Genomic DNA, 15,074 nt, shown 5'->3' with positions numbered 1-15,074 from the left:
GATACTTATGTGTGAGAAAACCAGGATTTAAAGACTTGCTTTGTTTCCTCATTCTGTGGCCCACAGCCAAAGCCTTACATGCCAATAAGTAACTGGGAAAGTGCCCGAAGAACACCTTAAATACTCAAAAGCCAGTTTGACTTGAAGGGAAACTTAGGTCAAACTGGCTTTCAAATTTCGTTGACTAGTGCTAATTGTCCCATGGTGTGAGCCTAATTTTGCCCATCAGTAAAATACTGTTTCACATTTTTTTTGGTGTTGTCTTCAAAGGCAATCTAACCGACATGACTCCAGATGTGTTATTTCAAATGTAAATTGAAAAAAAAATGGAGAGAGAATGTAACACTTCATCCTTAGAAAGAGAATTCACAAGGAGATCATAAAATGCTTTCTTAAGCACTAATCTTGGTGACATCTAATACTGCAATGCCAAGCACAGTGGAAAACGTGGGGCACGCTGCTGTTTTCTCTGGACCCTCTCTCATTCATTCCCATCACCTTTCTCTCCCCTCCTCTTATCACTGTACTATCCTGCCTTGGCCAGGAATGTCACATTCCCGAGCATCTCAGAGAACCATGGACAATTGCAAAAGCACGTTCAACTGCATCTCATACAGCAGAAACAATCTCCCATGGAGAGCTGTGGGGTGGCCATAGTTTTGCTTCATTATGGAGTTCAGAGTATTTCTATACCTATTTTAACTTCTAAACTATACAGATATGTTAGGTGGTTTTAAATAACCATTAAGTTTCCCAGAGAATCCCCAATTATTGATGCAAAAGGGTCCAGAGAGATCATATATCCTAGTCATACTAGTAGTTTTTAATTTGTGATGTAAGAGAGATGGTAATTGAGAATAAGATGAAATCCAGCTTCCCTAATTAATACTTGTGTACACACATGTACACACACACACACACAACCTGCGTACAAATCTCAAGCTCTTCAAAAGTTCACCCATGAATATTCTGGCTAAGATCATTTGATCTAACTTACTCCATATAAGTTATTTAAAAAAAAAAAAAAAAAGGAAAAAATTAAAGCCCAGCAAGATTAAGTGACTTGCTCAACAAAACACTTTTGGTAAGCGGGGGACCAAAACCCACATGGTCTGACTGCCTGTTAAATGATATTTCCACAAGTAGCATCCCTTCCTATCTTCCAATATCATGGTAATAGAGGAGAAAAGTGCCTTCTCCGTGGAATTCTTAGATGAAATAGTTGCTAAAACTTTTGCACATCATAAATACTTGCAAATAATTTTGCCCCCTAAATATGTAATGCTTGTCATCATTTGCATAAGAACTGCTACCCCAGTAAATTCAGCAGTCTTTTTTTTTTTTTTTTTTTTTTTTTTACTTCTAATGTTGTTATTATTAGGCAAATAGTCTTTGCTGTACACTAGTTCTCAGATCATGTACTCAGATTTGGCCATGAAAAACACAACATAGCTACTGTCCAAATGAATTTTTATAAAACACTGACAAAAACCTATGTTTTTACAGCTTTAGTCTCATCTCTATCCAGAAGAGTCTAGAAATATTTTTCCTTCTGGTGGAGGGAAGGGGCGGAGGACAGAATGTAGACATGGTTTGCGGTTTGGGGTGTTTGAGGCTCGGTTTTCCCAGGTGCCCCAAATTAAACTAATTCACACTTTCTGGCTATCACTCAAAGTGAGCTGACTTAGCTACTGCTTTCCCAGATCCTTCTAAAAACTACAAAATTTTCTTTTGGCATTTTAATCAGTGATTAACTACTCCCTTCTTTTTCCTGCTGGGTTAAGTAAAGGGTCCATATGCTGGGTGTTCTAGGGAATTTGTTAGGCTGTAGATCATAGCCTGGTGTAAGACATGATGTGTCTCCAGGGAACTAACAAAGCCATAAGGAATGTAAGGAGTCACCGGGTTAAAGCCACATTAAGACAGCTGTTACGTTAATGAGGACCCTGCTTTGGAAAGGAGGTCACTGTACAGAAAAATATGAACCACTCTTTATTGGTTTGATCCCATGTCCTCTGGAAGTTAATGGGCCATTACTATTATTCTTTGACATTCATTGAGCCACATGAGAATGCTGGGTACCATGCAAGCTACTGGGGTTTGAAATTTTGTCTGTCCCCAACCTTATTTTGGACAAAGGCAGAAATAAGGTAGTGCAATAGTGAACACCCCTTCAGTTCCCATCACCTGCCTTGTCTCATCTCTTTAAATTAAAAAAAAAAAAAAAAAAGTTTGTTTTTTGATTCCCTGAGTTCAGAACTGATCTTCAACCTGTCTTTAGAACCACAGACCCAGGATGTGGGCTTGGCCAACCATGGAGCATAGGAGCTAAATCCTGAAATAGACACTCAATGTCCACGCTTAATGTGTCCCTTCACATTTAAACCAGGTAACCACAGAGCTACAATCAAAGCAAAATAGGTCTCACGTATTTATTTTTATAACAGCATTATATGGTATCATAATATCACAGCATGACAGAACTATTACATCCCTTTACCCAGGGCACTGGGATACAGTGTGTTTCTCCCCATTGCCCAGGACAAAAATGACCTATGTTAACCACACACCATAATGACTTTACTCTGGATCCCACTGAGGTGGGCAGAGGAATTCGACAGTTCCAACTTTAAATCATCAGCCCAATGACCCCTGGTGACTCTTCCTTCACCTCCTACTCACCTCTGTCTTACACCACCAACGGCCTGCATACCACCTCTGAGTACCTGTTGCCACCATCCCTTCCTCGCCAACACACTACAGCTACCAACTTCACGCCATAGCCCCCACTGCCTGTAGCACCATTGTGAGCTGCCAGGCTGACTCTCCAGCCTCCACAGGAGGTCCACAGCTTGCCTCTCCCCCTGCGGCTGCAGCTGTATAAGCTCTAAGCAAACTGGACTGTTCACTGCTGTCTCCCAATGACTGTGTGAAAATGCAAGGTCATCTTACATGGCGCCCAAGCACTTCCAATCTCTATGCCTTTGTGCATGTGACTCCCTGTTACTAACATACTCTCTCCACCCTCTGTCCCACAGCTGTCTATCCTTGACCTCTCTATGTACCCTAGGGTCTCGTCCTTTCCTTTTCTCCACCTAAAACAATCCCTCTACCTAGACTGTGCAAGCTGTAAGAGGCTACTTCTGTAAAGAACTGTCATCAGAGAGGTAATGCACTGTGAATGTGAAGCACTGCCCCAATCCATGGACCTGTCCCTTGACTGACTTATCGCTATGGTGTCACCAGGACTTAGACTCTGAAAATCAGATGGCTGGGAGTAACTTCTGGGTACGATAACTCAACTTCTGGGGCAGCAAGGAGTTCCAGGTTACTGTCTTTTAGAGTCTACCAAACTAACTTGAGGGCGAAGCTCCCCACTGATGATGTAAATATTCTACATTCAGTAGAAACATGTTACATTTAAGTAGCCATTTCCAGAAGGCTCCGAGTACTTCCAAGAGTTCAAAAGATAATTCAATATAGTATTAAAATTGTGTAAGTACTTGAAGTGCTTCCAAACTATGGTCTTTAAAGGAAAGGACTTTACCTTATGCACCTTTGTACATTTTCCTAATGGAAAGGCCAGAGATGCAGTGCATGGGATCCACATCTCTGTACACTAGTTATGCAGCTGTGCCACCACAGGTAGTTACTTAAATAGTCCAAGTTTCCATTCCCTTATTCATAAAGTAGGGGTAATGATAGTATCAACCTAGTAATGATTGATGACTTAATTCAATAGTGCCTGAAACAGAGCATCCACTCAAAAATTGTTTGCTATTGGGGCTGGGGTTGTGGCTCAGCGCTATGTGAGGTTCTGGGTTCGATCCTCGACACCACATATAAATAAATAAATAAAATAAAGTTATAAAAAAAATTGTTTGCTATTATCTCAGGACTAACCTCCAAATCCCTAAAGTACCTGGTACACAGTAAGGATTCCAGAAACGAGGCACAACCATGAATAAGATGAACTTCTGTGCATCCTAAATATTACCAGCATATTTCCTTAGTAATAACCAAAATCCGAAGACACACATTCCCACTTAGTGCCATTCCTAATGCACTTGTTTTCTTGGTTTGAAGCATGTTTCCGAAGAGAAGACCCTCGTGGGTTTCCTATCTGCATCGAGTAGGCCGGGGAAGTGTGGTGGCCAGTACCTGCACTCGGGCCTCAGTGAGCTTCGCCCTCTGGGCCAGTTCCTCCCTGGTGTAAATGTCAGGGTAGTGGGTTCTCTCGAAAGCACGCTCCAGCTCTTCCAGCTGCTCTGCCGTGAAGGTGGTCCGGCTCCTGCGCTGTTTCCTCTTCAGGGGCAAATCTGGTTCAGAGTCAATGTCAGAGCCTTCGTCTGATTGAGGTGCTGAGGCTAAAAGCACAGGGGGGTGGGGGGGGGGGGAAACATGATGAAATATGAATCAAAACAGCAAGTCTGACCAAGCCACAGTGATGGGAATCCTAAAGTACACGCCCAAGGCCTTCCACAAACACCACGCCACTCCAGACAGCGCTACGTTGGTAAACAATATTTAATCTCTTCCCTTACCCTATCACCCTGCTCCCTGTACAGAAGTCATGGCTCTGGGCATCTGCCATTCTGAGCTCTCAGAAAACAGAAGTGGACCTTAGTCCATTTTTATAGTCTTGCACTTAGTACTTAATGGGTCCTCCATTCGTGCCTAATGAATGAGTCACATTTAATTTGGTTTCTGATAAATTTTCACCAACATTTTACACTGGAAGATCTGTAAACAAATATGATTTTTTCAAAGAAAAACATCCAAAGTTGACTTGATATCTAAGAAGCCAATAATAGTCCACTATTGCAGGATTCCTATATATTTATAGACTCTACTGGTCCTATAAAAAAATGTTCTGTTGGAATTTAGTATCTCATTGCCAGATATTGGAAAATGCTCTAAGGGGAATTTTTGTTTTATTAATGTAAATCTAAGCAACTACTCTAAAAGGGAAAGAGACATTGTCGAGCAAACTGTCCCTAAGGTGAAGTACAGAGTCTGGATCTACGCTGAGTGGGTGGGCGGCTGCCCAGGACAGCTGCCTCATTTGAGAAACCAAGCACAGAAAGACCCTTCTCAGGGTGGGGCCCTGGATGACCACATAGGACCAATGCCTGCTGTAACCCCTCCTACAAGGTTTTATTCACCTGGATTCCCAAGGGGAAGGGACCTTCCAATTTTAATGTGTATGTGCCTAGGAAGGAGAAGTGGGAACTGAGGAATGGCATGGAATTCATGTTAACAACACAAGAGGTGTCTTCTCCCATTAAGAACAAGTTCTGAATCCTGGGGGCATGAGAAGTGCCATTTCCAGGCCCAGGTCTGATGGGAAGGGGTGGAGCAGCAGTCTCCCTGTTTCTGATAGGGGTCAGAATTAGGGCTTCCCCAGCAAAGGAAGTTTTGACCACCATAGAGCACCTGTTGACCTATATATAGAAGGTTCTAAGGTTTGAGGACACATCAGACTGGGGATCTGGACAGGGGACCAGCCTTCCCCAGACATTGGAGCAATCAAGAAAACACCCTGAGACCAGCGTAGGAACCACCGCAGCCTTGCTCCTGAGCCATCTGAATACACTCTGAAAACTCCCCAAAGAACAGGGGCATCCTCCAGAGAAGGGGCTGCGTTATGCTGTCAGCAAATGGGGACAACAAGCCAGAAAATTGTAGATTATTTATGTTAATGTTAAGGTAACTCATTTGCACCCTCAGGCTGATAGGAGCTGGGCAGCAAGGGTGGTACTAGCAGCAATGAGAAAATGCAATATGTCCTATACTTCTAATTTCTTAAATTCAGACTTAACTCGGCCCTACAGACATATAAAACTTCATTCTATTTCAGTATAAATTATAAGATATTCAAAAATGGGCATATCCAAAATGAACTCAGAGATATGATTCTAACTTTCTAATATATCAATATTTCTACATTCAAAGCACATTTAAACACTGTGAAATGAAGTAGAAGAGTGAATTAGTAATATATATGACAAATTAAAAAATATATACCTGAAAGCAAAAACTCGTGTGTGAAAGCAAAAGAGAACTATAATATATAATGTATCTAGCCTGTGTTAGCATACTTGGTTTTTCAAATATGTTTTCTAATTTAGTACACAATTATCTCATTTGATATAAATCTTATTTTCGGCATTAACTTAAAATCAGACTTCCTTTAAATAAGAGAATATTTTAAAGGAAAATGAACATGCTAAAAATATGCCATGTGTTGCATTATAAACTTCAAAGCTCCCAATATGATTTACATGCATATATATGTGATAAGTATCAACTAAATAAGCAATAATTTGGATATAATTATAGATCTATAGTTCTCAAACTTTTAGAGCATCAAAATCACCATAACCATCATCCAGAAGGGTTTAGTACAACATAGGTTACTGGCTTCCTTTCAAGGTTTCTGATTCAGTGTATCTGGGCTGGGCTCCTTGAAGTTATATTTCTAACACATTCGCCAGGTGATGGATATTGATTCTACTTGGTGCTAGAGAACACCTGGAGGACCATCTCTATTGAATATTCTAGATTAATTCTTCACTCTCTCAAAATTCCCACCTATATAAAATATTTCCCACCGTACTTTAACAAAAAAAAAAATCACTTCTACATATTTTTAAATTATAAATAATGTTTCCTCAGAAGCAAATTACTCATTTCCCTAGGAATACAATAAATGTTTAGCTTCATGCTTCCAGTGTCTGTTGTTCTGACTTTTCTTTCCAAAGTAAATTCAGATTAAAAAGAGAAAAAAAAAAAAAAAACTTTAACAACATTAAAAAAAAAAAAAAGGACCGAAAGCTTCCTCCTGCCTGTGAGAACTCCCAATCTTTGCTTGCACATTCTCCTACTATGATCCCATTAGGATGATAGTATGTGGAAATTTTCATGTTTCCTTTGGGAGTCTCTGGGGTTATTAAATTCTCCCAAGTAAATATGATGTGCCATGCACTGTCAGGTCAATTAATCAAAATCATCTCTGGTTTCTGAAGAAAAAGACGGGTTAAATTTACAAGCACCAGCAAGAATTAATCCTGAGAGTCAAGACACTTGTGTGGCACCCTAATAATCATCATCCCCCAGAAAATAAGCTCTGTGAGCTCAAGGCCCCTTTATGCCTTGCTCACTGCGGGAACCCTTGGAACACAGTAGGTGCTCAACAAGTACATGTTCTGATGAAAAAGGTGCAGGGTCAAATTTCAGTTTTGCTTAAATGCTTATTCCTCTCCCACTATTTTACATCTTCAAAAAGAGGAATTCTGCTCCTCTGAGTTGGTCTCCCAACAACTATGGAGATTACTTCAGGGATCTATGAACTCTCAAAAATTATCTGCAAGGTTTTGCAAGTATTTGTATCCTGCATTTTTCTCGGGAATAATTACTGATTTTTTTTTTCAAAAAGGACTGTGTGTTGTTGTTGTTGTTGTTGTTTTTAAGAGGAAGAAATACCACAAGATGACTTTAAAAGACTCAGAATCTTTGAGTTCAATAGGACAACCCTTTCCACTACAAATAGAATTTTCTAACAAGCTAGCAAATAACTATGTTTATTGCTAGATTACTCGTCTAAAAGCAATGGAAAATGTGCATCTAACCAGGAAAACCTCCATGCAGCATAATTTCAAAGAACACTGAGGAAATTATTTGCCTGATTTTTCTACTAGAAAATTATTTGAACCAACAGATCATTTTTGGCAATATGAAGCCACAATCTTACAACTTAATTCTAACTTTCCCCATCTGTAAACCCCAAAAGGATGTGGGCTTTAAAATATGTAAAGTCAGCAATCCCAGGTCAATTTACCAGCTGGGAAAAACTAACTCTTTCTAAAGATGAAAATACTACTCTTTCTTATATCACTCAATAGAAATAAAATTTATTATTTGTGTAGAACTTAATTCACCTGAATTTGTCTGAATTAAATCATTCAGGTTTTTTTTTCCAGATCAAATTTAAAATTTAAGTCCTACTTTAATAACACATAAAAACCATTTTATTGGAGTTCATCTATTTCACATATTCAGTTTATTCAAGCTACTAGATTAAGTTAGATACAAAGTCTTAAATATTACATGAAAGTAAAATCAAGCCTTCCTTTAAGCAACTTAATAGAAAGAAATTATATCTTTTTTTTCTTTATGTACAGAATACCAAATGCTATGACCCTGAAACTACAGGCAATGTTAGCAAGACAGTTTTCTTATATAGGCTGATAAACTGCTAGGATTGCAACTAGAATCTACTTAACCTCTTTGGGCTATTACTACTGTACTACTTTAATATTAAAAGAAAATATTCAATTGCATTTAAGTTGCTCAATCATATATCCCACAGATGCCTTGGCAAACAAAATTTGCTTTAATATTCACTGTTCTAAAATTTGAAATTCACTCCCTTAAGAAAATGCACATCAATGCATAATGCACAGGCTTCTAAATGGAATTATATTGTTCTTTATATTGCAATGCAATTGACAGATTTTATCTCAATCCTTACTGGTAACTAATTTTGAAAGTTTGGTCTTATTATCCAAAACCCCTGCAAAATCCATTCCTCAACTTAGAGATTGATTCAGTATCACAGCAAACCTTTTGGGAAGGATAAAGAGTTCTCTCCCTTCCCCACATAGCTACAATTCATCCCTAGGAAGTGAATACTTACCCACACCATAGAAAAAAGAAACTGAGGTTCTGAGGGTTATTCAGATCACACAGTTAATTAAGGAAGCCAGGCCTGTGTGACATCAGAAGATATGCTCTCTCTTTTCATATGTGTATACACACACACACACACACACACACACACACACTGCCCTTTGGGAGGACAGTAGAAATGAACCAAAATAGGAATTCTAACATCAATCACTAAACTAATACCACCATTTCTCCCAAATTTTCAAAAACTCCCCAGAATCAAATGAAATCTACAGAAAATAGTACAGTTGGATTAATATTATATGACAAATCAAAAACTTTCCCATGCAATTCAACTTAATTCAATGAAATTTTTATTGAACTCCATCTAAGTTCAAGGTCTAGTCTTTTAAATAATAATAAAACACCAAGAAATAAAGTGATTTTTCTAAGATATTGAATTGATGGAAGAAATCCACCCAGTGTGACTATTTTCAGTCCCTGGTAAGACCACTGTAAATCATTCACTGGTCCTAGCACTCAGGGTCCGTCCAGAATGTGACATTAAACACAAGCAGTTAAACTGATGGCTTATTTTACATCTTTATTAAAGTCTTCTTTTGGGGGATTTTTTTTTCACTTGGTGAAAGTCTATCCAGAGCTGTAAAATTCTTCTTAAACAAAAGTGCAGGAATAAATAACTTGAAATGTAAGTTATACAGCAAAATCCACAGAGTGATCCCTAGAAAGCATCGCTTCTCACTGGGTGCCTGAGTGTTTCTATATTCTACAAGAAAAGTCCATCACCTCTTTCTACCTAAAACTAATTTCAGATTTTAGGAGCCAGCTTTTCAGCTATCCCAGTGTTTTTACATCGACTCCTGAAATTAAACCTGGGAAACTGGACACTGTCAATAAGAGAGAGAGAGAGAGAATCCAGCAGACAACCGTCTTACCCACAGGATTACAAACTCTTCCTTCAGAAACAAGTCTAACTGGGAGGAGGAGGCCAAAGCACTACCATGGAGCTTAATTAAAGGAGGAATTACAGAATATGTCTTTGTCCCTTGGCCCCTTGCGACATCTTCTGTAGCCTCGGGAAATATTTCATCCTAGTTAACACTATTACACATGAAATCTTGCCTCAATTTTATAGGGATTTAGTCACATGGAATTCTGTAATTATTGGTTTCCAGACAAATATAATTCAGAGATGGGAGACAGGCAAAAAAATGGAGAAACAGAATAATTCACAAGCATGAATCTGGCACATTGTCTTTCTTCTCAGCAAGACCTTTCATTTGAATAATTAAAGAATCAAAACATGACAACCATTTAAACTCTGCGTTTGCCCTGGATATAACACAATGCGATTTACAGACCCGGGAGGAGGTGGGGAATCTCTGGAGGCCAAACTTCCTAGTCATCCTTCATTTTCTCTAAGATGGCCTCATACCAAATCCGACAGTCTTTTTTCTTCTGTTCTCTTTCTGAGCTAGACCTGTTGGCGTTTTCACTCCAAGTTGTGTGTCACTGACAAAGGAACACGATAAAAATGAGAGATCTTCCAGAGAGCTCCAGAAGTCCTCTCGGACCCTGTCTCACCACTTGCAGGTACCTCAGAAGGACATTCTAGAAGGTCCTTAGCAGGTCAACTCAAAGTTTGATGCTCCCACTTGGCTAACTGCAGAACTGTCTCCTGTGCTTGCGAGTTTTACCATCAACACTGAAGGGTACAATAGGCAGCTAACTGCGTTCTGATCCGAAGTCGCCCTTTTACACTGAGAAAGATGTGAATGACCTGTCTTGTGTTTACTCGGGTGAAAGTCAGGAACGAAGCAAGACTGATATTCCCTCGCAGACCCAGAGTAAATGACAAATGACATTTTCCTTTTGTGATCTTTGGGATTTTTGTTGACTTATTTGGAGGCTTTTGTTGGATCCCAAGAAATGGCCTGTGGCTGCAGCCTATTCTACCGATTTCCACGCTCCATCTGTGGAATCCATCAACGGGGCATTTACCCTCATTCAGGGTTCTGACACCTGCCTGGCAGGGTGCAGGAGACACAAAGAAAGCCAGAGTGCAGGAGAAAGGGGAGGTTGGGTGTTTCTTTTTTTTTTTTTCCAGAGAAGGGGGGGCGGTTAAAATGGATGCACAGTAGGGGTTAATCCACGCCAGTCCAGAGATCAGCACCTGCAAACTTCCCTTACACATTAATTCACAAACTAAGGAAGTATGGCAACATTGTAAAATTGTACATATGTCAAGAAAAGTAAAGAGATACACCTCTGAGAAGAACAAACCAAGACTTACCACAAAGGTATCGCTAGAGCTTCTATCAATAAATTGATCTCAGAATTCCTAACCCAGACCTAGAATTCAGTACTTGTGATTTTGTTAGCTGGAAAACCAGGGGAGATGGTTTCTAACCTTACCAATCCTTTATTTAGGGAATAGAAAGATATTGTTTGAGTCCCCTCTAAAATTTCTGCCCCAATTTTCTGCCAGCAAAAAGAGTCTAGAGCAAGTGAGAAAAAAAGAAAAGAAAAAGAGATGACAAACTTTGGCAAGGTTATCCATCCCGGTTTTCTCAAGAAAAGGTTATTTGGAGAACACCAAATCTAAGAGCCTCCAGCCATGCACCTACTCCTGTCCCTGCCCAGCAGTCCCTGTTTTTTGGCTGGAGAAATGTAACGCTATTCCCCTCCCCTCTGACCCAAGCCCTTACCTCGGAAGCTGCAGTCTCACAGCACGAGGTCATTAGAAGGAAAATAAGCTCCTGCCAGGTTGGGGCTAATCAAAATAACACAAATAAACCCTGACACTCAACAACTCCCCGAGTGCCGGCTGCCCTGGGAGGAGAGTACAGATTGGTTATGAGAATGGCGGCTGCGGGGAGGGGTCCAGGAGGGCTGCGGGGTGCTTGGTCGCCCTGGAGTCACTTTAAATGCACAACATGGACTGTTGGGTGTTTATTTAAGGTGAGGGCTGACAAACTGAAACCGGCATAATGGCCAAGCTGCCTCAGAGGTGCTGAGCCACGTGGCTTCAAAGATCCCCCATCCTAAGGTGGGGATAACTTTGACTTTCTCTCTGCATCACCTTGAGACAATTTCCTCTAGAGGAAGTTCTTTTTTTTCCCCCATCAGCCACTAGTTATTTAAAAGTCTTCCTCTGTGATAACCATCTGGAAAGAAAGACTGATTTCTCCATTCATTCATTCATGCATGCTGCTGAATATTTGGAATAGCTGTGTTCAGTGGAATATGTAAATAAAAACCTGCTTGCAACCTTTCCTACCCCTTGATACAAGCTACGGTTTTGCTTAAAGGAGCCACGAAATACGTACCAAGCTGTACCTATTTAAGCACCTCCTTTCAAGGGCTTGAAGACATGGAGAAATATCTTTCTGGTTTAGGAACCCTGACACTGACCCAAATTAGCCCAGTGGCTTCTTAAACTCCTTGTCTTCAGGGTGGGTGTGTGTGTGTGTGTGTGTGTGTGTGAGAGAGAGAGAGAGAGAGAGAGAGAGAGAGAGAGAGAGAGATTGAACAAGAATTCCTTCTTTTAGGACATGAATCTCTCTCATCCCACAAGGATGAGATCAGCCTTCCCCAACCCACCCGATGAAAAGACTCCCAACTATAATTTTTTTAAATGGCTTTTTCCAATTCCATGATAACTGCCACCAGAGCATTTCAAAGAGAAATAGAGACTCCAGGACCAGGAAAATGTGTTGCTATTCAATTAGGAAAACTGGTTAGTTAACTAATTAATTGGCTAACTGCTTTCTAAGAATAGTCTCCTGTGATAAGAACTTTCCCCTTCCAGAACTTAAAAGTCAGGCATAATTAAAATTAAGAGACACTGGCTGGTTCTGTGTCTCTTGAAGCAGCAAGTGATGTTCTGATTTCCCGGGTTTGGATTGCATGGAGCAAGGAGAGGTAATCTGCACACTGAAGGGGAACAGGAAAACAGTAGTTCTCCTGTGAAAGGCAAAGGGCCAAGTGGCTTTTATTTACAATTGCCAAGAGAGAGGCCATTATGGACCATATGTGCCACAATTGCCCTCTTATCACGGGCTGGCCATCGTGTCCTTTGGGAGCTGTTAATGAACTGGGTAATTGAGCCGCTGACATGTGTTACCAAAACAAAACAATAGGAAGAAGAGACAAATGAACATTTTATTTGCCAATCAGAGTAGGTTCAGCCTTTCACGGAGCTGCAGCTAAGTGACTGACTGGATACATAAAACAGTGCATTGAAAGCCAGCAGATGTAGGCACAATAATAGTTAACTGACAGCTTATGGCCCATCTGTGCTTAACATTTTGTTAAAGAAATTACTTGACTTGCTAAAGAGACGAATCATACAGCTGCCCAAGTGCTGCATTATAAGAGATAAATCATTAGCTAAACTGTTTCATGCTTAAAATGACAATGCTTATTAACAGTTATGTTGGGACATTTTGTCAGCACAGCTTGACACAGTTATTACTTACTAAAAATGTGTCAACTCATAGATATTCAACAGAACTGAGTTGGGGGGAAGAACAGAACAACACAATCCATTTGAAAGAACAATGGGAATTTTCAATCTCTCACGAATAAATAGGCCCTTCTAAGATGAATGAAAAAAATAAACTCTCTGAAAAGGAACATAAGACCAAGTTCCACAAAATAATTATGTAACTTGCTTCCATTTGCATCTTTATTCAAAACTGCAAAAATATTAGAAATGTTCTCATTCTGGGCTGATTACCATTAATTTCATCAACCATAGACCCTAAAACAAGCAGGTTAAAATAATCATTTCTAGCCACTTCATTTTCCCAAACATTCTCACCTTTTTTCCTCTGGGAAAAATATTTCTTTCATAGGAAAAGGAAAAAAAAAAAGCTAATGTTGCAAAGACTAGTTTTATAAGGGGATTTAGCTTGTGTTTTTGTTACTGCAGTTGAATTGAAACCACATTTTTTGGTCTAAGTGTGGCTTATTCCTTACCATGTACAAAGATTTATTCCCCAAGTCATATCAACGTGAACTGATTCATCAGAGGCAGAACAGAGATCTCTCAAAACTCTTTGACGGTTTCTTCACCAAGATGGGCAAAATTAACTTAACAATGGTAACAACAATATAAGCAAAGCTGCTGCTTTCTGGCCACTGACAGCTTTGGCCACCCAGCCCCTCTAAGACCCGTGCACATGCGCTTCATCTCTACCAAAACCCTATTTGGAAGGGGGATTGTCATCCCCAACCTACAGATGAAAAAGATGAGATGGAGAGTGATCCGACCTGGTTGACTCATGAGAACACAGGCCAATGCAAGCGCTTGTTAGCTTTGTCATTTGAGGAGGAGGACTGTTGTGAGTTGGAAGAAAAATTGTAGCCAATATCTTCACTGTTTTTTTTTTTTTTTTCTTTCTTTCTTCCTGGTCTACAGAGCCAGGACTCAAATATCACAGTCAATCCTGTAAATCAGTTGGGAAAACATGAGCATGAAAGGTGAGTAATATTTTCAGTGGTGGTTGGGGTAAAATTATGCTACGTACAGTTACTAAGAAAAGAACTCTTGCTATGAAACCTAAACCTCTGCGATAGTTACGGAGCTTTAAACAAGAGACAATGCGCTCAGTAAGGCACATGGCATAACTGACGAACACAAAGGTGGGTCCTACCTTCATCTGTATTTTCCATTAGCAAATGTTTTGGCTGTGGTGTGCCCAAGTTGTTCTAAAGTCAACAAATATACTAAGGCTCCATATATGGAAGAGGTAGTAGGTTACACAGAGCTTTTCAGGGGATAGAAAACAAAACAAAGCCTTTGCCAGCACTTATTAAGGCCAAACTACCCAAAGACACATGAAACCCAAACAGCCTTATCCACAACTAAGCTTTGCCAGGATTAGGATGGCACGAGATGTTTGAAGACCAGAAGAAGGGCAGATTTAAGAAGAAAGTCAAATACTGCATTTTGTGTGCCAGAAACCTATATAAGGAAGTAAGAAGGCTAATGACCAGGAGAACTAAAATGCCAAGCCAAATGCCATCTATGAAACTACAGGATCACTGGAAGAGGCCCATCCCTTATTTTATGACCAAAGCCCCCAGAGTGCAAATCGGGTTATGCTGAATCATACATCATTCCACAGAATTAAGCTAGAAAAGAGGGAAAAAAAAGAAAATAAGAAATAAGAAAGTAAGAAGACTGCCTAATATCTACCGGGTGCCTAAGATGCAGCTGATGTTGTCCTTGGTACCAAGGATGCAAACATGAATAATATATGGAACTCAAAATCAAAAGGTGAAACACCCTCCATCATGATCCTCCCTCTACCCAGGCGCAGGAAAGTGTCAGAATGTGTAAGAGATAACATAGCCATGCCCTGGGGCAACAGAGA

The 15,074-nt window shown here is 40.0% G+C and overlaps 1 protein-coding gene across 3 annotated transcripts in view; it reads right to left on the bottom strand.

The window, feature by feature from the left end:
- The window catches only part of Pax3 (paired box 3), a 90,877-nt gene that overhangs the window by 24,601 nt on the left and 51,202 nt on the right, over positions 1-15,074 (bottom strand). For 2 of the 3 annotated variants that reach the window (XM_027941828.3, XM_027941829.3), the window contains exon 5: positions 4,162-4,367. In XM_027941828.3, the coding sequence (XP_027797629.1) occupies positions 4,162-4,367 (206 nt within the window). The remainder of the gene's footprint in view (positions 1-4,161; positions 4,368-15,074) is intronic. The other variant, XM_071619352.1, reaches the window with a different exon arrangement.

This window comes from Marmota flaviventris, chromosome 11, assembly GCF_047511675.1.
Source record: "Marmota flaviventris isolate mMarFla1 chromosome 11, mMarFla1.hap1, whole genome shotgun sequence".
NCBI classification, from domain to species: domain Eukaryota; kingdom Metazoa; phylum Chordata; class Mammalia; order Rodentia; family Sciuridae; genus Marmota; species Marmota flaviventris.
Note: the sequence above shows the minus strand (reverse complement) of the source record. Positions and strands in the feature narration are given on the sequence as shown.